The 24,290-nt window shown below is 41.4% G+C and overlaps 1 protein-coding gene across 9 annotated transcripts in view; it reads left to right on the top strand.

The window, feature by feature from the left end:
- ARHGAP42 (Rho GTPase activating protein 42) overlaps positions 1 to 23,938 on the top strand; it is a 252,176-nt gene extending 228,238 nt beyond the window's left edge. For 5 of the 9 annotated variants that reach the window (XM_036324613.1, XM_036324610.1, XM_036324609.1 and 2 more), the window contains 8 exons: positions 3,699 to 3,804; positions 9,325 to 9,484; positions 10,665 to 10,809; positions 12,073 to 12,453; positions 12,836 to 12,992; positions 15,640 to 15,702; positions 21,609 to 21,688; positions 22,136 to 23,938. In XM_036324613.1, the coding sequence (XP_036180506.1) occupies positions 3,699 to 3,804; positions 9,325 to 9,484; positions 10,665 to 10,809; positions 12,073 to 12,453; positions 12,836 to 12,992; positions 15,640 to 15,702; positions 21,609 to 21,688; positions 22,136 to 22,224 (1,181 nt within the window). In that variant the 3' untranslated portion in view covers positions 22,225 to 23,938. Of the gene's footprint in view, positions 1 to 3,698; positions 3,805 to 9,324; positions 9,485 to 10,664; positions 10,810 to 12,072; positions 12,454 to 12,835; positions 13,003 to 15,639; positions 15,703 to 21,608; positions 21,689 to 22,135 lie in introns of those variants that run through there. The other 4 variants (XM_036324608.1, XM_036324611.1, XM_036324612.1 and 1 more) reach the window with 4 other exon arrangements.
- The last annotated feature ends 352 nt before the right edge of the window (positions 23,939 to 24,290 follow it).

Here is a 24,290-nt window from a genome sequence, read left to right as displayed (position 1 = left end):
CATACTCACATACTGTGTTCCCAGATCTGGAGAGAAGAATCAGATATTTTTGGCAGGCAAAGGGCACTTCCCTCGATCTCCTTCCTCCACATTATATTTATAGTATTGGTGATTACTTATCTATGTCATTTCTTTAGATCGGTGACTGTTAAAATGTGGTGTGAATAGATAGGTTTAATTCAAAACCTGAGGGGAGGTGGGGGAAGGTATCTGTGAGAAGTTAGAAGTATGGACTTTTTTATATATTTTTGATTGATTTCAGAGAGGAAGGGAGAGAGAGAGAGAGAGAGAGAGAGAGAGAGAGAGAGAGAGAGAGGAACATCAATGATGAGAGGGAATCATTGATTGGCTGCCTCCTGCCACCCCTTACTAGGGATTGAGCCGGCAACCTAGGCATGTGCCCTTGATTGGAATTGAACCTGGGACTCTTCAGTCCGCAGGCTGATGCTCTATCCACTGAGCCAAACCAGTTAGGGCAGAAATATGTACTTTTACAACATTGGGATCAGAGTGCCAAAGCGCCATCTGACAGCATCACAACGCATTGTAACAATTAGAGTTGGAATTTCATTGTTAAGATGTATGAGGTGTGACTGTAACCAATGTATTTTTCACAATCCAGAAAGAAATCAGTTGCCTTATTTTATTACCAACATTGTAATGTCACAGGAAACGTTGTCTGCTGATAACAGTGTCAGATAAAGTTGAGTGGCCTGGGTTTTTAATCCAGCATACATGGCTGACCACATGATCCTGTGAATAGATATGTACAACTATGCTACTGAGCTTCCTCCTGAAAGCTCTTCTCGCAACATTCTCTTCATGAAAATCTACCTTTGTGAAATGAACAAGACCTTAATAATTTCATTGATTAAGAAGACAGGATCCAGACTGGGCAAAAAGATGTTGTGTAAGGACACTGGTATATTCATGGCAATACCAGAGTTACAAGCCAGTCTGTTAGACTCTTAATCTAGAACTCTTCCTTGTATAAAATAATGTATTTTATGACAAACTAGAGGCCTGGTGCACAAAAATTTGTGCACTCGGGGGGAGGGGGTCCCTCAGCCCGGCCTGTGCCCTCTGGCAGTCTGGGACCCCTCAGGGGTGATCACTTGCTGGCTTAGGCCTGCTCCCCGGGGGATTGGGCCAGGATAGCAATCAGACATCCCTCTGGCAGCCGAGCAGCCCTCAGGGGATGTCCACTTGCCAGCGGGGAGCAGACCTAAGCTGCAGTCGGACATCCTTAGCGCTGCTGAGGAGGCAGGAGAGGCTCCCCCTACCACTGCTGTACTGGCAGCCATCAGCCTGGCTTGTGGCTGAGCTGAGCTCCTCCATATGAGAACTCACTGACCACCAGAGGGCAGCTCCTGCATTGAGCGTCTGCCCCCTGGTGGTCAGTGTGTGTCATAGTGACCAGTCATTCCCAGTCTTTCTGCTGTTAGGGTCAGTTTGCATATTACCCTTTTACTATATAGCTGGGGTCCTCAAACTGCAGCCCGCGGGCCACATGCGGCCCACCGAAAACATTTATCTGGCCCACCGGGTGTTTTTGCTGCCGCAGCCGATTCATCCAGGGCCTGCAGTGCGCATGTGTGGAATATCTGAGGGACAGTGAACTGGACCCCTGTTTAAAAAGTTTGAGGACCCCTGCTATATAGGATAGCAGGGCCTGGTGCACGGGTGGGAGCTGGCTGGTTTGCCCTGAAGGGTGTCCCGGATCAGGGTGGGGGTCCCGCTTGGGTGCCTGGCCAGCCTGGATGACGGGCTGATGGCTGTTTGCAGCTGGTCACACCCCCTTCAGGGTGGTGGTCCCCACTGGGGTCCCTGGCCAGCCTGGGTGAGGGGCTGAGGGCCGTTTTCAGGCTGGCGGTGACTGAAGCTCCCAACCTCTCCTTTTTTTCTTTTTTTTTTTATTCTGGGATTTATTTACCTGCTATAGCTGTCACTGGAGCTGAGAGCAGGCTCTAGCTCTGAGGCCCGGCTCCAGCTCTGAGGCTGCAGCTGGCTGAAAGCAGGTACCTGGGTTTTTTTAGCTTCTATAATTGAAAGATTGTTGCCATCACTGCCGCTCTAAGCTCTGAGGCCGAAGCTGGCTGAAAGCAGGTATCTGGAGCTTGTTTAGCTTCTATAATTGCAACTTTGTTGCTTAGAGAGTAGCTTGGAGCAGGGCGAAGCAGATGGGGAACGTTGGCTTCCTCCGTCATGGAGCAAGCAAGCCTCCTGTTTGCTTCAGCTGCCTGGCTGCCGGCCGCCATCTTTGTTGGCAGTTAATTTGCATATCTCGCTGATTAGCCAATGGGAAGGGTAGCAAAGTTATGGTTAATTACCATGTTTCTCTATTATTAGATAGGATGGCAGTTGAGCCACTTAGCTGAAATGACTCAATGAGCTGCTGATTTTGATACGATACAAACATCTGGTTGTGAGACTTTTTTCTACACTTATTCTCTGGCAAATAATGATTATATTATTCACTACCATGATCATTAATATATGTTCTTATCTATAAGAATTCATCTTTTGCCTGGATCAAGGGTAATCCTACTTATAGATGTTAAGTTAATAAAATTAGATATTCTTTGGTTTCAAGCCACAGAAATTCACTCAGTAAGAAGGGGAGGCTATTTAGAGAGGAAGCAGTATCTCCCAGAACTCCTTGGCCGAGGAGGGGTCAGGCCTCCCAGGGGTCTGCAACCAGGAACCGCAGAGCTGGGGACTGATGTGTCTCCCCCCGCTCTATTTGGAAAGTCTCTCATTTCTGTTCTTTCAGTCCAACTTTCTTGGGTTGGAGCACATTAGGTCCTGGCAGCCCTGGTTTTACATGGTCTGCCTTTCCACATATCCAGCAGACAGATCAGTTTGGGTGACTTCATTTCAACTCCTGGGAGAGAGAGAGCTCTGTTTGGCCAGCCTTTCCTCACTCCAGATAGGTGTGCCTGGAAGAAATGGTGGTCCCATAATATCAGCCCTATCGGTTAGGCAGAGAAAGAGCTTGGTAGGGTGGGCAGTCACCCCAGGATTTGTTTATTGCAGTAAAAGAATGTTAAATAGATCCCTTATTCTGAAGGACTAGAAAGTTCTCTAGCAGATAAGTCTGCATCTTGGCTTTGGCTTGGCAGATGAGACTTGCTGTAGCTGATTTCTCACTCTTCAGATTTACTGTTGGCAGCATGGGCTTAAAATTGACTAGGCCTCTATTTGCACCGTGATTCTGACCCCTCAGAAAAAGAACTCCTGGTTGTTTTTGAATTTGTAAAATTTGGAAAGAAATGCGTGCTTCCTCTAGTCAGATGGAGTCACTCGAGGTTTCAGTATGATAAAACATTAGTCACAGTGCCTGACCCATTAGGCAGTCTGTAACCCTGGCTGTGGTCACTCACATCAGTGTCCTTGTGTAGCAAAACCAAAGCAGGCAATGAGCTCCGGTTGTCTGTATGTATATAGTTTGTGGCTAAGAGCACCAGCCGGTGTTAGATAGACCTGGGTTTGCTAACTTCTTTTCTTACTAACTTCATGGCCATGGACAAGTTACTGAGCCTCTCTCAGCCTTAGGGAGTGATATGTGATAATAACCATTTGAAACAGCGCTTTTAAGGCATGAAGGGGTGAGTGTCGTTGTGACGATTATTAATGTTTATGTACACATTTTTTAATGCAATTAAAACTTGAGATTTGCAACCTTTTGTATGTTACAGAATCTGATGACCAAAACTACCGGGTGGAGGCTGTACATGCACTGGTACACAAATTACCAGAGAAAAACCGAGAGATGCTGGACATCTTAATAAAGCACCTGGTCAAGTAATTCTCTGACTTCTATTTTTCACTTTAACTTGTTCAGCTGTTAAGCTTGTTCGTGTCATCTTAAGTGTGTGATGGTGCTGGGACATCACTATTGTCATGAGAGTCTGTAGAATGTGCTTTAAAAAATGAGAAGGTAAAGATACAAATTATGAACAACAAATACACATCTATCAACAAGTGAATCTAAAAATCAAGTGAATAATCTGATGAACAGATTAAACTGGTGAATATAATAGAATCAGGGGCATAGAAAGGGAATGGACTGACTATTCTCGGGGTTGGGGGGAAAAGGGTGTGGAAGGTGTGGGAAGAGACTGGACAAAAATCGTACACCTATGGATGAGGACAGTGGGGGGGCGGGTAAGGGCAGAGGGTTGGGTGGGAACCGGGTGGAGGGGAGCTATCGGGGGGGAAAAAGAGGAACAACTATAGTAATCTGAACAGCAAAGATTTAATTTATAAAAAAATGAATGACTAATTTTGAGATATATCTATATGTACATGTGTATGCACCTGGGTATGTGTACAATATAAAAATAATTATATCCTTTGCAATGGTTAAGCTAATGATAAAAAACTTACAGGTCAACTTAAAAATATATGTGGAAGTATATAGTTTTCCCCCAATTCTTTTAGATACATTGTAATCCCTAAGTTTGAAAACTAGTTCTCCATATTACCAGGATCAACAGGTTCTACCAGGTCAAACTTCCACTCTAATATTAGCTCCTTTCTTTGGACTCATAGTATCTTTTGGTCTCTGAAAATTTTTCTGACTCTGCTGTTAGTCATTGATGTATTTAAAAATCTTGATAGATTTCACAGTAGTCAGGTTTCTCCAGAGAAACAGAATGAATAGGATGTTTGTGATTATGTATACACATATATACATACTAGAGGCCCGATGCACGAAATTAGTGCAAGAGTAGGCCTGCCTTCCCCCGGCTGCTGGAACAGCTTCCCTCTGGCACCCAGGACCCAGGCTTCCCTCTCAGCCCTGGCTTCATCCAGAAGGTCATCCGGAAGGACGTCCAGTCTAATTAGCATATTACGCTTTTATTATTATAGATACCTATATGCATGTGTGTATGTGTATGTATATGAAAGAGATGGATTGATTGCAAGGAATTGGCTTACATGATTGGGAGGCTGGTAAGCCTGATGCCTGCAGGGCAGGCCTTCAGGCTGGAGACCCAGGAAGGGTTGATTTTGCAGCTGGAGTCCAAGGCAGCCCAGAGACCGAATGCCTCTTTCTCAGGGGACCTACTCTTTTTCTCTTAAGACCTTCAATTGATTGGATGAAGCCCACCCAAGTTATGGAGGGTAATCTGCTTTACTCAGAGTCTACTGATTTAAATGTTAATCTTGTATAAGAAGAAAAATGCCTTCGCAGAAACAGCTGGAATTATATTTGATCAAACATGTGGGCACCATGGTGTCACAAATTTGGCCATAAAATTAACCATCACATATCTATCTAGAAGTTGAGTCTCTCTCCTCTCTCTCTATCTCTCTCTCTCTCTCTCTCTTAATCCAGAAGTTTATTTGCTATGCTGCTGGAAACAAAACAAAAGTTTTTGTTAAAATTCACATTTTAAACATATTTCCGAATCCCCTTACCATTTCTTTCACTTTTTCTAATTTATTTAATTTGTTTTGTTTCTATCAACATTTATCCCCCGTATACCCTCTTTCACCTCCCCCTGCCCTCCCCCCTCCCCCCACAGTCACCACACTGTTATCTGTGTCCATGAATTCTTTCTCTTTCTTTTTTGCTCAATCCCTTCACATATACACCTAACACCCGGCCACCACCACCAGAGCTGTCTGACTACTCTGTACCTACGAGTCTGTCTCTATTTTGCTTGTTAGTTCATTTTGTTCATTAGATTCCATATGAGTGAAATAATATGCTACTTGTCTTTCTCTGACTGGCTTATTTCACTTAGCATAATGTTCTGCAGGTCCATCCACACTGTTGCAAAGACTGTTAAAAAGACATTTTCCATCTTAATGAATACCATGATTCATAATCAAATAATTAATCCCTTCCTTGTTTGCTAGAAGTAATAACCCAATTTATGCTAATTTTAGCCATGCACATTTGAAATAGTGTTACATAACATATTAATAACTCTCAATGTGCAGGCTTTGAGATAATATTAAATTCCCCCGTAGGAATCCACTTGGAATGGCATAATTTCAAGTTCATTGTTAACTGTTGCCTATGGCAATACCTTTATTGCTAATGAACAAGGACTCATCCTTGGTCTGAATTAGTCTTAAATTATGTTTTTGAATTGTGTATAACCTCTTTATGAAATTTAACCACACTGTATTTATTGGTCATTCTCTTGTTGTATTCAAGCTATTTTTCTAGTAAAGTTTTTTTGTGTGTGTTTTTTAAATTGACATGAATGTCGTTGCTTAATTACCCAGAGTATTAGATGAACACAAGCTTCACCCTTAATTTGAATGTGTGTTATTTTGATAACAAGGAATAGCAGGACAAGGTATCTGGCCTTAGAAAAGTGCTTAAAATTCCCTTGTTCATCCTTCACCACCATTCCTGGCTCTTTTCTTTATTTTTCTTTCTCTGTTTTTTTGTTTATTGACTTTTTGAAACTACTTTTATAAAGTGTCTATTTTTAAAAAATATTTTATTTAATTAGAAGACAATAGTTCACACATTTTCCCCACACCTGACCCCACATCCTCTTACAACCACCAATCTGTTCTCTATATCTGTGAGCTTTTTGTGTGTTTTTTGTTGTTGTTGTTCTTTAACATTCCACATATGAGGGAGATCATATGGTGTTTGTCTTTCTCTGTCTGACTTATTTCATTTTCAGCATAATGCTCTTGGGATCCCTCCATATTTTCATAAATGGCAAAATTTCATTCTTTTTTATGCCTGGGTAAAATTCCATTGTTGATACATACCATAATTTCTTTATTTGCTCATCCATCAGTGGACACTTCGGTTGTCTTCATGCCTTGGCTACTGTAAATAGTGTACAGTGAACATGGGAGTGCATGCATCTTTTCTATTTAGTGTTTTTTTGTATAGTAAAATGTGTGTTCTAATGACTTAAGTAAATTGTAAACAACTGATAACACTCTTGGTCCCTGGCAACCTTATGACATGGGTAAACTATAAACAACTAACAACACTCTTGGTCCCTAGCAACCTTATGTGGCTTAAGAAAAAATTAAGACCTGTGACCTGGATTAGTCACTGGCCTAAAGGAACAACTTAATGACTAATTCCAAATCTCCATTAATTAGCTCAGAGATGTTATATAAATCACTGGATGCTCAGTGCACGAAGTTCGTGCATGGGTAGGATCCCTAGTAGCTGCTGGCTGCCGGCTGGGACCTCCCTTCCCCCTGGCTGCCTGCCACTGGCCGAGGCCTCCCTTCCCTCAGCTGGCCAGCCAGCCCCGCCCCCTGGTCGAACTCCCAGTCAAGGGGACAATTTGCATATTATGCTTTTATTATATAGGATTACTTCTTTTCTGAGGATCCTTTTTTTTCCTTCTTAAAACAAGGCCATCTGTGGTTCTTCTTTGATTCTAACTTTAAATATTCAGAAGTGCAATTGGATGTCTGTTACCTATAGGAGTTGAGGGAGTAAGGTGCAGAAATGGATGAAATGTGGGTGAGAAGGGTCTGTGTTAACTCAGGAGCCCAGCAGACGGAAAATTCAGTGAAGAGTAAATTGGTCTTCAGAATATTCTGTCTCTTCTGACATAGTCATCAACTCTCCTTTTCAAAATAGAGCACATTTTTAGGATTTCTAAATGTATTTCCAGTGAGCTTAATATTAATCATTGTCCAGTTTACTTACACTACCAAGAACTTTTATATTTTAGCAGTAGTTCCTAAAGCCAATTTAATTACAGGAAGGATATTATTTTGAGATCTTATTTCACTTAATTTAATTGATTATTTCATTTATAAGGGTTGCTATACTTACTAGATGAGGAAACTGAAGCCTAAAGATATTAAATAACTAGGCTGACTACACCCCACTTCCAAGTTGGATGGATCCATGCTTTGATTCCAGATAGACTCACTGTCTTTGCAGACTACTTTCTTAGTACATTGTTTAATATATATTACATAATCAATATGTAATATTGGGTTATACAAGAAGGAAACTTGAAATGAGACTCTTCTGGGTCTAACCAAGAGTCTTCTTAGATAGTTCTCTCTTGGGCACAGGGGACATTTCATTCAGTGGGACATGTCCTGTCCTATACTAGGAATTGCGTGGGTAACCCAACATCCTGGATTCCCCATAACAGTTTACTTTTGGTTTTAGGATGTAGTTAGTGATGCATATGCAGATTTAAATATAATCTTGTGTGTTACGTTCCTTCCTGGAACTTTCCAATCTAAAAACCTGGCTGGAAGTAACAGAGGAAAGGTAGTGGTTAACCTAGGAGAGAGAGTGGTCAAATGAATGAGGTTTCTTTTCCTCTTAAGAACATATCCAGTTTCCAAATTAGTTAATTAGTCAGAGTCATCTTTGATAGCTACCAAGATTACTTTGGTGAGGTCAATAATTACAGGCTTTTTGTTTCATTTCCAGCACTGATTTACTCTTCCTATTTCCTCTTCCCGTTTCCTCTTCTTACTGTTTGCCAGCACAGTGGCCAGCACTACAGAAACACTCAGGGAAGCCTTACAGTGGTTCTCAACCTTCCTAATGCTGCGACCCTTTAATTCAGTTCCTCATGTTGTGGTGACCCCCAACCATAAAATTATTTTCGTTGCTACTTCATAACTGTAATTTTGCTACTGTTATGAATCGTAATGTAAATATTTGATATACTATTTTCCGATGGTCGCAACCCACAGGTTGAGAACCGCTGCCTTAGAAAGATGGTTGGAAGAAAAGAAGGAAGGATAGAAACGCACTGGCCAGTTGTCTTATGTGGGGAGCTCAAGGAAGCCTTTGACTTGTATTCAGGAGACCTAAATTCAAATATCTCTATTCCTAATTTGCTGTGACCTCAAATACATCATTTTTACTTTAGGAGCTTTTTTTTTTTTTTTTTTTACCTATACAATAGGAAAACCTGACTTCCTGGGAAGATTAAATGCAATGGCAGTAGATTTTCAATAATACTAGTATGTTTGGTGAATCCAAATAAAATTACAACCAGCCTACTCTAAACCATCTGTTCTAAAAGAAGTATAGCACTGTAGAAAATACCAAAGGGTCAATAATCTATCTCTTTAGGGTGATTGTACTCACGAAATCAAAATTTTTCCTCTTCAATATATTATCTTTTGTAATTATGTTTTACTTTGGCTATGTTAACTTTTTATGTCATTTTTGGCTATACTCATTAATGCCAATTGCAAGTGACTGAACCTGATTATTTGGAAAAATTAGCCTGTAATGGAATGTTTTACATTTTATTTATGTCACGAATTTGGTAGTTGAGAACATTTTATAATTACTAAACGTTTAACTTAAGATATTTTTGTTGCTCTTGTTTGCAGAGTATCACTACATAGCCAACAAAATCTCATGACTGTCTCAAACCTCGGTGTCATATTTGGCCCAACTCTCATGAGAGCACAGGAAGAAACTGTGGCTGCTATGATGAATATTAAGTTTCAGAATATTGTGGTTGAAATTCTGATAGAGCACTATGAAAAGGTAGGCTGAATTTTCAAATGGAAGTATCAAATTTTGTATGTTGCATTCGTATCATCTCGATTTTTCATTTGCATCATCTGTGAGCTTCACATTGTGAAGTCAGATTCTTATAATGTCAGTCTTGTAAATTTTGTATAAATTAGTTCTTCGTGAGGACTCTGATATTCCTTTATCTTGTTCAGTTTTTAAATCCTCCTCAAAACCTTCTGGCCAGATGGTCTCCTTTCCTTCTCCATCATTTACCTTTAAAGATTTTCTTCCACAGCACTTATATAATCAGGTTTTTGCACATATTCAGATAATACTTTAGAATAACTTTGTAGTTAAATCTATTTTAACCTTTTAATCTCTCTGGGATTAGACTCTTAATTATACAGCAGAGGTGATATTCTAAATAAAACCAAAGAAAAAAATCTGGAACAGAGTCTTGAAGTCTTCTCTATCCAGTCCCCCGGGAGGGTGACTTTATAAGAATGGGATCTTCGAATAACTATGGAAATTGGAAATTGGAAATTGGGGAAGCCAAATTGATTGCGTTATTAACAAATTCAACCATTTAAGTTCTAAATATTTTTTGATACCTTTGTGTCAGATCTAGTCCTTGTGAGAGAATGACTGTGCCTCTCTCCTGCCCCGGGTCCCTCCCTAGTACCTACCTAAGGCTGGAGGCTTCCTCACAACCAAGGAGCACCTGCTGCCTCCTGTAGCTGTGCTCAGACCTGGCACATTTCTTGACCATCAGAACCAGCAGCATGTCGGCCCCTTCTCCTAAGAAGTGGGTCCATTCTGCTGGGGAAATGGTACAACCCAAAGGCTATGTTTAGCATGAAGGGGGAAAGACAGTTATCACACGAAAGAATCCATGTGTCTCAACACTGACATTTGTTCCTATTTGAAAGGTTTCTTAAAATTATTGGGAAATCTGAACGTCACTGTTGGGGAAGCATAAAAAAGGAAAACCCAGAGAAGAAACGTTACTCAGTGTAAATGGGAAAGAAAGTTTATAATTATTCTGGGATTCACTTTATTTATTTTATGGTATCAAGCATCTCTTGCATACAACTGATGAAGTAGCATAGAATTCTAAGATTCAGTAGCATATAAGTCTCAAAGCTTCTTTTATGATGAAATTGGCAATTTCACCCTTTTGTTAACTGTGGCCCATTGTTCTTCCGGGTAGATTTTTCACACCGCCCCAGACCCAAGCATCCCTCTTCCTCAGCCTCAGTCGCGGTCTGGATCCCGAAGGACACGTGCAATCTGCCTCTCCACAGGCTCCCGGAAGCCCAGAGGGAGGTACACTCCGTGCTTGGCAGAACCTGACAGTAAGTGGGCCGGCCTTGGGGAGAGGCTTTCTCCATTCTTTAATCCAGCCTTTCTGCCGCTAATTAGGTAGAAATAGAAGTGGTTCTCACTGATGCTATCACCCCAAAACCTCCCCACCTCCAACATTTGTATGTTCTCTATCAGTAGAGTTGCAAGGTACTTTGGACAAGCAAATTTATTACCGTTACAAAGGAAATAATTAGTTTGCTCAATGCTCCCCCCACCACCACCACCTTTTTTCCTGCAACTGTGATTAAGTACATGAGGTGCTACTTTGTGGAAGCTTTTGTTCTATTGTCAGAGTGTAGAGAAGAAAGCCAGAGAAAGACTGGCCGAAGCATTTTCTTTCTTCCTCTCACATTATGTTCTTAAAGCATCATCTCTTGGGTATCAAAGTATCTCAAAGAGAGAAAGAAAAGAAATAAGAGAAACTAAACCACACATTATCACTAACTTACTGTTCTGAGCCAGGCCCCAAGATGAGGTGGAGGCAGCTTGAGCCCATAAGATGTGTTAAACTGGCCATTTTCATTTTATTTATTACCTCTACACCCCCCAATTTTTCCACAATCAATATTTAATAGAAAGCACTACTTTTTAATTTAGACATATTTGAACACTTCATTACAGTTTCTCTGATTTTTTTTTTCGTATACCTTACTTTTAGGAACATTAAAAAATACACCCAATTAAACAGCCAGTTTCTTGCATTGCTATATTCTTAACAGGAAATGCAAAAAGTCCTCTCTTGTAAATTGAGAGCAGCTTGTAATTTGCAGCTGACATTTGACGGTGCCTTTGAATAGAGGAGGACTCGGATGCATTGTAGTTCAGAACCACCTAAGATCAGAAAAGTAAAAAAAAAAAAAAAAAGGCAGAAATATGTCTTTAATATCCCTTTCATTGATTGTTTTGTAATATCATCATGGAATCATTTTTCTTACTTGTGAGTCCTGTTTCAGAATTTTGTCTGAATTCAGGTCTGCCCACTCATGGTGTAAGGAGTAACATCATTTCACAGGGGCAGGGCACATATAAAATCCCCCTTGAATAGTATTGAAAAATGCATTCACCAAGTTCAAAAGCATCTCTTAAAGGCTGTCTCCAGTAGTGAGGACAGTTCTCCATGCCAGGTGAAGGCCCATCACTTTGGTGGGATCCGGTGGCCACAAGCCCTGTGTGGGTTGGAGAATGGAAGGGTTTTGGCGGTGCTGTTCTCAACAGAGAGCCTCTGTCCTTTCCTCTCTCCCGCTCCTGCTCAGGCGACTCCTACAGCAGCAGCCCAGCCAGCACACCCATGGGGAGCATTGAGTCCCTCTCCTCTCACTCCTCTGAACAAAACAGCACGACAAAGTCCGCCTCCTGCCAGCCCAGGGAGAAGTCCGGAGGGATTCCCTGGATTGCATCCCCGTCACCGTCCAATGGACAGAAAAGTCTTGGTCTCTGGACAACTAGTCCTGAATCCAGTTCTAGAGAAGATGCAACCAAAACGGATGCAGAATCAGATTGCCAGAGCGTGGCCTCCGTCACCAGCCCAGGGGACGTTTCTCCACGCATAGACCTGGCCAAGAAAGGGTCTCATGGGACTTCAGGACAGAAAAGAGCCTCAGCTACCTTCCTCAGGTCCCTCGCTGCAGCTGAAGGTGAGCCAGAGTGGAGCTTACGCAAGATGTCGTTATCTCCGTGCCACTTGCCGGGTTGTTCCGCGTGATTAATCAAGGGAGAAGTTAATGGGGCAGAAACGAATGATGCTTATCTAGTTTGTTCCTGAGCTGGGATTTTTCAGACTCCTCTGCGCTGAGACTTTTCCCCTGGCTCTCTCTATCTCCGTGAGGTGATGTCTTTGTAATTGCTGTCGATTCTGATCTCCCTGGGTGATGGGCAGCCGTGCTGAGGAACATTCTGTACCGTCTCATTTGGGCTCAAAGAAGAATGCTTCCTTTTGTTACGCGCATGGGCTGTGTTATTGCTATTATTTTGTCTAATAACACCTTGCCTGTTTTTCTTTTGGGTTTTCTTTTCTAGGAAACAAGAGCTATAGCGGTTCCACTCAAAGCTTAACTTCCATAGGTTCCAAAGAGATGCCTAAAGCCCCACCAAACCCAGACCTGCCTCCAAAAATGTGCAGGAGGTTAAGGCTAGACACTGCCTCGAGCAACGGCTACCAGCGACCGGGCTCCATGTAAGTGAGAGTGAGTTTGCTGGGTCTGCCAGGGGGTGCATGGGGCTGAGGTGTCCAGCGGAGCCCTTGGCGCTTCCACCACTGAATGTCTCATCTGGAGAGTGGATATAGCCAACTTCTGTAGGACCCTGCTCTCTTCTAAATGTGATGTGGAAGCTACAGTAGCCTTAGGATATATATAAACTACTCATGAGCAGGCACATCAAGTACTTTCCTTAGAGGCAGGACTATGGCTTAATTTAAGGACATGAAAATCTATATCATAAAAGCCTAAGCGACCATTATGGCAGAACGACCAGAACAACCAGTTGCTATGATGCGCATTGACCACCAGGGGTCAGACACTCAACGCAGGAGCTGCCCCCTGGTGGTCTGTGCACTCCCGCAAGGGGAGTTCTGCTCAGCCAGAAGCTGGGCTCATGGCAGCAGAGGTGGCAGGAGTCTCTCCTGCTGCCTCCGTGGCAGCACTAAGGAAGGAGCAGTGAGCCAAGCGGTAAGGAGCAGCGAGCAAGTGGGCGGTAAGGAGTGAGGGGTCCCAGACTGCGAGAGGGCACAGGCCTGGCTAAGGGACCCAGCCCTCCCCACCCCCCCACCCCAGTGCATGAATATCGTGCACCAGGCCTCTAGTAGATGTATAATAGAGTAGCTATGGGCTCCAAAGCTAGAAACCTTCCTATAAAAGCTGAACATCAACTTGTCAGCTGAGGAGACTGTGGTGCCAGGCCCAGATGACAGTCCTCCTCCCCCCGCCCAACCTTTCTGTTAGAAATAAACTGCTTTCTGGCTGTGAAGGTTGGCTTTCTCTTCTCCTGGTCATATGTCTCCTGTCTGAGAACTCACTGATTTAAACAAGCTCTTAGACAATAAGGAACTTTGATAGGCAAAAGAAGTCAGTCCTTTTAATCAAAAGAAACGACCCAGGAGTGTAGACTGAGAAGGTAGGGTAGGGCACATAGATGTGAGCAGAAAGGGGGTCAAAGAGGAGAAAATCGGAACCTGCATAAACAAACAAAATCCAGAGAGGCTTTTGCTGAGCCTTTCCAAGTGCTGTATTGGCTCTCACTAGGCCCCCTGACACATGTTATCGTCCACTGTATCCAGTGGGTTGTATAAACCTCATTTTAGAGATGATGGGAATTGATACTCAGAAAATTTAAGGATTTCACAATATTGCATATCGAGTTACTTCAATTAAAAATACTGCTATAATTTTAAAAAGAGAATTTAAGGAACCAATCCACATACCCTCAGCTAGTAAGTGTAGAGCTGGGATCCTAACCCAGGGTTCCTGGCTTGAATCTGTGCTCTACATACTATACTATGCCCATGTTCAATATTGTGGGATTTCTGACATTTAAATTTTCCCTCAAAAGTCCAGTAAGACATTTTACTGAGATTGTTTCCATACAAAGTGTCTTAAATTCATTTGTTCCTCCCTTTCTCCGACACAAACCTTTTGGTTTCAGAGTGTGTTTAACACATATTATCTCTCTGGGTCAGACATTTAACTGCCATGATATAGACACGTATATTGGTAAATCTATCTGCTCCCTAGTGTGTGTGGTTCTAGCCCAGCCGTGGGCAAACTACGGCCCGCGGGCCAGATCCAGCCTGCTTGAAATGAATAAAACTAAAAAAAACAAAACAAAACAAAAAAGACCGTACCCTTTTATGTAATGATGTTTACTTTGAATTTATATTAGTTCACACAAACACTCCATCCATGCTTTTGTTCCGGCCCTCCGGTCCAGTTTAAGAACCCATTATGGCCCTCGAGTCAAAAAGTTTGCCTACCCCTGTAGCCACTAAGGAAATTAAATTTTAAGCCAATATGTCAAGGGAGATGGGAAAATATAAACTCCATCCTTTGTGAGGGAAAGAGAAGAGCTTCTGTTTTGTTATTTACTGATAGTAAAAGATGAGATTGATGAGAGAGCGTACATTCTGTCAGGTTCTGAGAGAATTTTTCAAAGAAATAAAATAGATTTTAAAAATCTAGAATACCAAGGAATTTGATATCTCCTCTGGTATAGCTAGAAACATTTCTAATTACTGAAGGTGGCTTAGTTTTCATTTTTTTCACCCTCTACCTAATTTTATCACCTCTTTACAGACCATGCCCCTCCTCCCCCAAGATTTGAAACAAGATTTGATTCCACAAATTTATTTATTGGCCATATTTTCAGAGTTATCTCTTCCTATATTATGGGAGCTGTGTTCACATATTAAAGGATACACGAAGTAGTTTTGTCTTATCCATCAGAATGAACAATTCTTTTGTCATGTAGATTTGATTTTTCTCTGTGGCTTTACATCAGTCTATACTATTGTTGCCTGGAGCAAAGTAGGGAGAAAATGCTCCTTTTTACTGCTGCCACTTTTATGAGGTAGAAAAAATGAGGACAGCAAGATCCCCAGAAAGGTTAGCTTTAGGTTTATTACAATTTGATACTCCATGAGCTGGAGATCAGAGCTGAAACTTTCTCCCACGTTAAACCTTAAAACAATGAAAACTCAGGTCAAATTTTAGGGACAGTTCTTAAGTAATCACTTTTGTTTTGATTAAGTGATAACTCTGAATTTCATTTTGAGCTGAATGATTTTCTAATTGATTTAATGAAACTTGCATTGTCAAATTATTTTTCAGTGTGGCAGCGAAAGCCCAACTGTTTGAAAATGTTGGTTCAGTTAAGCCAGTTTCTTCTGGGCGGTAAGTCTTCAAAACAAAGTAAAAAATAATAAATAAAATAGTGGTGAGGTTGTTGCCTTGTGTGGACATGGTGGGTCTTCTTTGACAGCTCTGCCCCCAATTCTGCAGATGGTCAAGTTCACATTCACTGTCTCTTCGTGGGGAAGAGGTCATGTCTGAGAACAGCACTTAGTGTCTTAGACTGTGAGGGTGATGCTTCATCTGCTAAAATCTTCATAAAGGAAGAGTTCTAAAAAAACAGGTCTTCCAGAAGACACAAGTTGCTTTAACCCTTTGCACACCAAAGACTCCTTTGGTAACAGTTTGTGGAAATTTTTCAAAAATATATACCTGACTTTGAAATGATAGAACTTTTTCTAGAAGCCGTTTTATTGTTGTTGTTGCTATTGTTTCCAAAGCCTAGAAAGGCCCTCACATATTAGTGCTTTAAAGTCCCCAGAGTTGGTATCTTTCAAGGATGTTGGTCGGTGCATTGCATTCATATGGCAGATTGCAGACTGTTCGCATGGATCTTACCTCTGCTTAGCATCTTTAACTTCTTCCTTCTTTATCAAGGCATGGTGAAGACTAGGCACGTGCCTGTCAGAGCCAATGTCATTTATCTCTGAAACTGTCATCATTTTTAGGCCTTAGTGGGAGGGATTTAACCTTGCTACTTGTCTGTGCAGCTACATGGCTGAATTGCTCCACTAGATGGAGCCCTTTTATTAGGAAGCTCTAAACAGATAACTCAAGTCCTGTAATCAGAGATGATCCCACAGAGCTTTAAAACAGCAAGCTATGGAAGTAAATCATAATGCTGTCGTATCATAAAGATATCCTCAAATGTTCAACAATCAGTCTGTGCATTTTTAATATGCTTTTACATTCTAAATACTGCTATAAATCAACTTCTGATGACGGTCAGCAATCACGGTCTTTGTCAACAGCACTGTGGACCATGTAACTTTTCACCAAGAGACAGGGACCCAGGAACACAGTGGACTTCACATTCAATTCTTGGTCCCACCACTCCCTATGTGTATAACCTTGGAGTTACAGAAGAAATCTATTGTCTCTATAAAATGAAAGTCACAATTCTGTTTTTGCCTAGTTGTTGTAAATTTCAAATACAAAGCAATCTATTTGGCAAGTTCTCCACAGATGATCTTTACAATAACAACTTATTGTTATGATAATCTTTATTGAAACTACTGCCGCTACTCAAGCTTCTAATTAACATATTGATAATACTTAAACATTAACTCTTTAACAGTTACCTGGTACTTTTTGGTACCATTCAATATAGCTGAACAACAGAAAGTTGAAAGCATTTCCCTTACTAAGCTCCTACAGTGCTTATTTCCTGGTCCTTCTAGGGAACTCAGGGTAACCCTAGAATTGGACCTTGAAGAATGCTAGAACCAGTAGTAAGTAGTAGGAAGACTAGTTATGTTTGTGGAAGAGACCCATAAGGAGATTCTAGTGCAGTGGTTCTCAACCTTCCTAATGCCACCACCCTTTAATACAGTTTCTCATGTTGTGGTGACCCCCAATTTCATTGTTACAAATTGAACATAATTAAAGCATAGTGATTAATCACAAAAACAGTATGTCATTATATATGTGCTTTCCGATGGTCTTAGGCAACCCCTGTGAAAGGGTCATTCGACCCCCAAAGGGGTCGCGACCCACAGGTTGAGAACCGCTGTTCTAATGCATGATCCTGAGCAACAGAAAAGTAACATCTCTGGGAGCCCCCACAGGCGCGTTGGGAGTCATTGAGTAAAGGGGTGATCTAATCAGTGATACACCCAACAGATCATTCCAAGTGGATTTTCTAGGAGTTGTGAAGAGGAGAGTACAGTCAACCATGTAGGATGGAATTGGTCAGATTTAAAGGTCTTACACAGAGCAGTAACAAAAGCATGAAAAGCAATAAGGAGAACTTTATGGATAGGATCAGGATTTGGCAACTGCTTTGATACTGGGAATGAAGATTCCAGGTCTTTGAGACTGAGTGTCAGAAACAATGGCAGTTTAGTTTCTGGTCTCAGCCTGTGATTACATGGAAGAGAGGAAAGTTCTGGCCACAATGTTTGAGGAGCCTGAGTTACATTGAGAAGCTGGTAGACGGTGTGGAGTTTGCCATTTGAGAGACTTCTCAGTTTCTCTGTGTAGATGAAGGTGGGGCTTGCTGAGTGTACAGGAAAAATGCCTGAGCATTGATTGGTCTTTGGGGAATGGTTTCGTTTAAAGGTCTAGCAAAGAGCAATGTGAAGGAATGATCAGAAGGAACAGGTATCATCAACATGGTAGAAGCTGCAAAAAGTCAAGGAGACCATTGGAAGAGGACACTGGTTTTCACCCCTCAGACATATCTTACTTCTTGGGATTTAAAAAAAATATTATCTGTGTGCATGTCCACTTCTTTCAGCAGTGAAATTCTCAGCAACCAGAAAGTGTGAGGGAGTGCATGTGTGTGTGTGCGTGTGTGCGTGTGTGTGTGCGTGTCTGTGTGTGTGCGTGAGTGTGCGTGCGTGTGTGTGTGTGTGTGTGTGTGTGTCATTGTTAAGTGACTCTTCAGAAAACACCGTATCAGTTTCTTTTTGGTGACTTTTTTATTTTGCTTATAGTTAAGTAAGCATTGACCCTATCAAACGTTTGTAAATCTGGCCATCAGCATTAGGCAGCATTTGGCATTGGACTGGGACTTGTGGTCAGGTCACCTTCCACAGGAAGAGGGAAGAAATGGCTTTCAGGACAGTAGATGTTATTATCTTACTCTGCCATGCACGAAGAAGCAGGGATTTCAGAATCCTTTGCAAAGGATGTTAGACGCTTCTGAAGAGAGACTTGGTGGCTGACAGTGTTATTTCGCATCCTCTTCAGTGCACTGAGGCAGTAACAGAGGCAGCATTAGCCCTTGGAGAGGAAACTTCACTGCCACAGAAATCTGCATTAAATCATGAGAGCTCTCTGCTGAGTTAACACCTGCAGTTACGGAGCTCGGCAGAGAAAATTACACCTGTCTAGACACACGCACAGATAATTGAGAAGTCATGACAAGTATTTTTTGTACTGTGTATTTTTGACACATTTAACAATATCCATTTATTTCGTGATATAATTATTCTGCTTGCCTCCTCCCGCCACGTAATCTTATCAAATGGCTGAAGCATTAATAAAAATAGTTTAGTTGCCTTTTCAAGTGCTCTTTCAAAAATTATAATATTGTAAGTATTGTCATACCTTAATCATTTCTATAACTCTGGACGTTGTTTCCTTATGCATCTTTTAATTTATATTAAGGACTCAAAGCAATAAGACTTTGTGTCCATTGGAGGAAATTGCTACTGTTAGGAAATTTGAATTCTTATAAAATATTTACATATTTTTAAAGACATGGCTCTACAACCCTTAATTATACCATATATCGGATCAAATGATTATATTTGACTAGAAGGTTAATAGGAAAAAAACTAATATTTTTTCCTACTTGAGATTACCTTCTTCTGATTCTTAGAAGTCTTAAGGACTTGGCAGCATCCTCTACCCCCACCTCCCACCCATGTCAACCAGCACACCCATGTGCATGCCGACACGCATGCGTGCACACACGCACACACAGCTCTTCTTTAGGGCAGTGCCCTGTCTTCTCTGGGTGCCTGCATTCCTCAGTTCTCCCTTAATGAAGCCACGTTTCACTGGGATGTGGGCTGGTGGTCATTGCCCCGCCTGGCTGCTGCGGGCTCCCCTAGCCAACTTTCTAAAGTACAGCCTGAGCCTCACCTCCTATGAAGCCGATGCTGGGGGCAGGGCCGGAGTTTTCCTCCATAAGCTTTCCAGTCTTCAGATATCCATTTGGGAACCCTGGTCTCAATGACCTACGCTCCCCTGGAAGTGTAGACGTTAGACTCAAGGTCAGGCTCCAACGGGGAAAAGAAATCATGTAACACTGGTGCTTTAAGACATCTGCGTGACAAGTCCTGCTGATGCTTATCTACTGATAAAGTGCTGGAGCCAAAAAAGAGAGACAAGGGCGCCTTGACTGTTGAAAAGGACTCCTCACGTAGAAAAAGAGCCCAAAGCATTCCTCGCCCCCCCTCACCCTCTTCTTTTTTTTCCTACTCATTTCTTCAAGAAATATTTAATGAGTTTTACTACCAGGCTTCAGGCATAGCTCATGGAGGTTACATTCCGATTAGAAGAGAAGATAACGGACTAACAGATATTGCTGCTGTGCAGTCTTCTGAGGGTCTGGTAATTGCCGGGGCAGCTGTTTTAGAGTGTGCGCAGGGAAGACATGACCTTCAGCAAAGCTCAGGGAATTTAAGAGGAACAGAAGTGCATAGCCCCTGAGGATCAAGAGGAAAACATCAAAGAGCCAGGGCTCAGCTGGCCTGAGCGGGGATGAGTTTGGCATGTTTGAGAAGGTGAAAGGGCTAGGGCAGTGATGGTGAACCTACGACATCACCTCTGACACGCGAACTCATTTTTTTTGGTTGATTTTTCTTTGTTAAATGGCATTTAAATATATAAAATACATATCAAAAATATAAGTCTTTGTTTTACTATGGTTGCAAATATCAAACAATTTCTATATGTGACACGGCACCAGAGTTAAGTTAGGGTTTTTCAAAATGCTGACACGCAGAGCTCAAAAGGTTCGCCATCACTGGGCTAGGGGGATGGGAGCCCAGCAGGTGAACAGAGGCAAGAGAACTGACAGACACCTGATTGTGCATGGAATGGAGCTAGAGTTGGTCACCCATTAGAGCAGTGGTTCTCAACCTTCTGGCCCTGTAAATACAGTTCCTCATGTTGTGACCCAACCATAAAATTATTTTCGTTGCTACTTCAGAACTGTAATGTTGCTACTGTTATGAATCATAATGTAAATATCTGATATGCAGGATGGTCTTAGGCGACCCCTGTGAAAGGGTCGTTCGACCACCACAGGGGTTGTGACCCACAGGTTGAGAACCGCTGCATTAGAGGGTTGTTCTCTGGGAAATAGCATGATCTTCAGAACCTTTTCCAAACTGTCCTCTGGCTCCCCTGTAGAGAATAGATCGCAAGGCGACAGAACGGGAAGCCTAGAAGATTTAGGGTGGTGGGAAGCCAGTCAGTGAGTCACACCACACATGATTTTGGCATGGACGTGGTGGTGGAGATGCTGAGAAGTAAGTGGAGCCGGGAGGAGTTCCCGTCTTACCAAAGTAAATGGATGTTGCAGAGTTTGATTAGCGGCCTCAGATGATGATGGCCTTTTAGTGTTGGCTCAAGTGCTTTTAAATAGAACTCACAGAAAACTCTGAAATTCTGGCTTCTCTTGGGAAACCAGAGTATGTGGCTGTATGGAACCTGAATTCCCATATGGTCCAGCTGTTGGGAGCTGAGTGTTGGCTTCCCTACCTAAGAGATGGGTATTCCCCCTGCTTTGCAAAGCCTCTATCTGTCCCCATCATCGCCCTGACAAGGAGGCCACTATTGTTGGCCATTTACTATCAACTTATGCTTATTTAACTCATTTACTATACTTTGTAGACATTTTAATTTGGGGATCTCACCTCTGCTAATCTGAAATTAAAGTGGAGGGAAAAAAAGCTTTAGGGTATAGCTGCAAAAACAGCCTATTTACCAACAATTAAATAATGGCATTCTTTAAAACAAACTTAGGCTGTGGTTACACATGGAGGCATTGCCTGCAAACATTAGATGAGCTTTTGGTTTGCTTTCCATATTTTCTGATCACATACCTGTGTTCAGTTTGTGGAAAATGCACTTTGCACACTTACATGTGCCTTTTGTGTATATTATTATCCGATTACAACTAGAAACTAATATAATTTTTAAGATAATTTGAACTAGACATGTATTTATTTTGAGTTGTGGTTTTTACAACTCGCCTTTTACTCTTTCAGCCAAGCCAAAGCCATGTACTCCTGTCAAGCAGAGCACAGCCACGAGCTCTCCTTCCCACAGGGGGCGCTCTTTTCTAATGGTAAGTGCACCCAGTGCCCCCCATTAAGGAATCTTGTAGAGATCAGAGTCTAAAGTGGAAGCCAGGAGACTCAGAATTTAGTGAGGCCCTACCCTTCATGACCTGCACCAATGAACACATCAGATTCCTCTGGGCCCCAACTTCCTCCCCTATATGTTTGTGAGTGTGTGTGTGTGGTGGCGGGGGGGTCGGGGGGGCTGGGGGGAGGGTCTCGGGGAGGGGGGGAAGCTCGGGATCTAGGGTGGAGGGAGGATGGGAGAAATTGGCTGATTGATTATAAGAATGCAAAGGACATTTCCATCTTGAAAGAAGCTGTGACATTGTTTTGTGGATTCATGCAGTCTGATTGCAGTCTGATGTGGGTGGATTCTTACCCATTTGTGTATATAATTATTTGAAGCTAATGCCTGAGTGAGTCACATTAACTTTTTTTTTTTTTTTTTCTAGTGTACCCATCAGTGGAACCAGGATGGTTGAAGGCAACTTATGAAGGCAAAACAGGACTAGTCCCAGAAAATTATGTTGTCTTCCTCTAATACTATTTAGTGGATGGCAGTATCTTCATGGTATCCATGGTAACAAGTAATACGTGCTATGATTTTATCTGACACAGATATGGCAATCAGCCCACTAAATGAAAACAGACAATTTCTATCAAGTCCTACACCAGCAGACTATGTAGCTCCCTATTAATGGAAAAGGAAAAAAAACGTTTGAATTGTTTGCCATTCTTTTTATTTTTTTTACCCGTTTCTTGTCTTAAAATATCTTTCTTTTTGATAAGTAAGTTTCCACAATGACTCCATAACAATTGAGAATCTCAAATACTGTATAAGCACTATATCCCAGAAATTTGAAAACTAGAAATTTGATATAAGGATTTTGGGATCTGCCCTTCACTGTCTGGCATTCTCTGGGAAACCGTGGAATTGTTACTTAAAAATGTAATGTAAACTGTTCGTTTATGATTTTTTCTTTAAAAAATATACTGCTTTTATATATGATTGTTTTGCTGGTCCTAAACATTTCAAGGAAATAAGTTTTTTCTTCATCTAACTTTATTTTTGTTTACCAAGGAAGATGATAATACTCAAAAGCAATGATGTACATAATGCCTGTAAATGAAGCCAAAATAAGTCATACACTGAGTCCACTGGATACACTCCATCCCGCATCCAGACGCCTCCCATAGGCTTTGAGTAGGGACCAGCGAACTATTTCTGTGAAGGCCTGATAGTGAATATCGTGTCCTTTGCAAGCCCTATAGTCTCCATCATACTACGTAACTGCCATCATAGCAGAAAGCAGCCACAGACAATAAGGAAAAAGATCGGGGAGGCTGTGAGCCAACTCAACTTTATATATGGACCCACCCTGAAACTTGAAGATCACATAACTATCTTGACACGAAATAGTCCTCTGTGACCATTTTCAGCTGCTGGATCATACAAAAACAGGCAGCAGGTCCAGTGTTACTCATGGATCGTGGTTTGCTGAGCCCTGGTTTAGAGGATGTGTAAAACTACCTTTATTACTTAGGGATTTCTATGAAATTTTACTACATTACATACAAATACTGATAAATTATATGCACATAATAGCATCACAAAAGCATCACAAAAGCATAATTACCGTCTGAGGAAAACAATGTAAAAGTGTAGCTGTACAACTTAAATTCTACTTGTAATGTTAACGTGTCAAAGAATTCTGTTGATACCTAATTTTGGCTGATGAGAAATTCTCTCATCAAATGATCAAGAAATTTTTAAAATACTAGTAGAGAAGCTATGCCTTCTAAAGTCTGTGCTTAGTTGAAACCATGTAAGCATAAAGGTACAGGACTCTTAAATTATTTTGAACCACCACATTTTTAAAGGTTTTATCATTTTTAGCAGGAATAAAATGTGTACATGATTTTTTAAAATGCCATTTAATTTACAGTCTTTATTAGGAATTTCACTGAATTTATAGAGCATAGACATTTACTACCCATTTATATATGCCGTCAACAGCTGGTCACGCATTTCTGTTATTTCAATAATTCTATTTCAGTAATTCTAATATATTATTTCTATAAATATTTGCATGTGGCAAAGAGCCTTTCTTCTCAAGATTTCAAAAAGCTGGTTACCTGTCATTTAACTGCCACAGCGCAGGCCCACTGGACTGTATTTTACTTGTTACTTTAGAGTTCCCCACTGTACAGGCACTCAGGTATTGACTGTATAAAACTCTTCTTATGTGATATTATAATCTGTAATCTCAGTCTCTTCTACTTTAAAGTAATGTCTCCAAAGTTAATAGACTATACACTCACATACGCATGTTCACACTATGCCTTGGAGCGTTTATGCTTTTAAAATTAAAAGTGGAAAAATAGAGTAGAATTTAAAAATAAAGAGAATAACAGTAGGTGGGGTCACAACCAGAAATAAATATCAGTGCATTGGAATGAAAAACTATTTAATGTTATAAAAATTAGTAATATAATGAAAAAATCTGATGTTTCTCTCTCTCTCTCTCTCTCTCTCTCTCTCTCTCTCTCTCTCTCTCTCTCTTTCTTTTTTTTGCTTTCCTCCTGCTGTTCATTTTTTGTACCTGA

The sequence above is a fragment of the Myotis myotis genome, unplaced genomic scaffold (assembly GCF_014108235.1).
Source record: "Myotis myotis isolate mMyoMyo1 unplaced genomic scaffold, mMyoMyo1.p scaffold_m19_p_10, whole genome shotgun sequence".
In the NCBI taxonomy this organism is placed as follows: Eukaryota; Metazoa; Chordata; class Mammalia; order Chiroptera; family Vespertilionidae; genus Myotis; species Myotis myotis.
The sequence above is the reverse complement of the archived record's forward strand: the minus strand, read 5'-3'. Positions and strand labels throughout refer to the sequence as shown.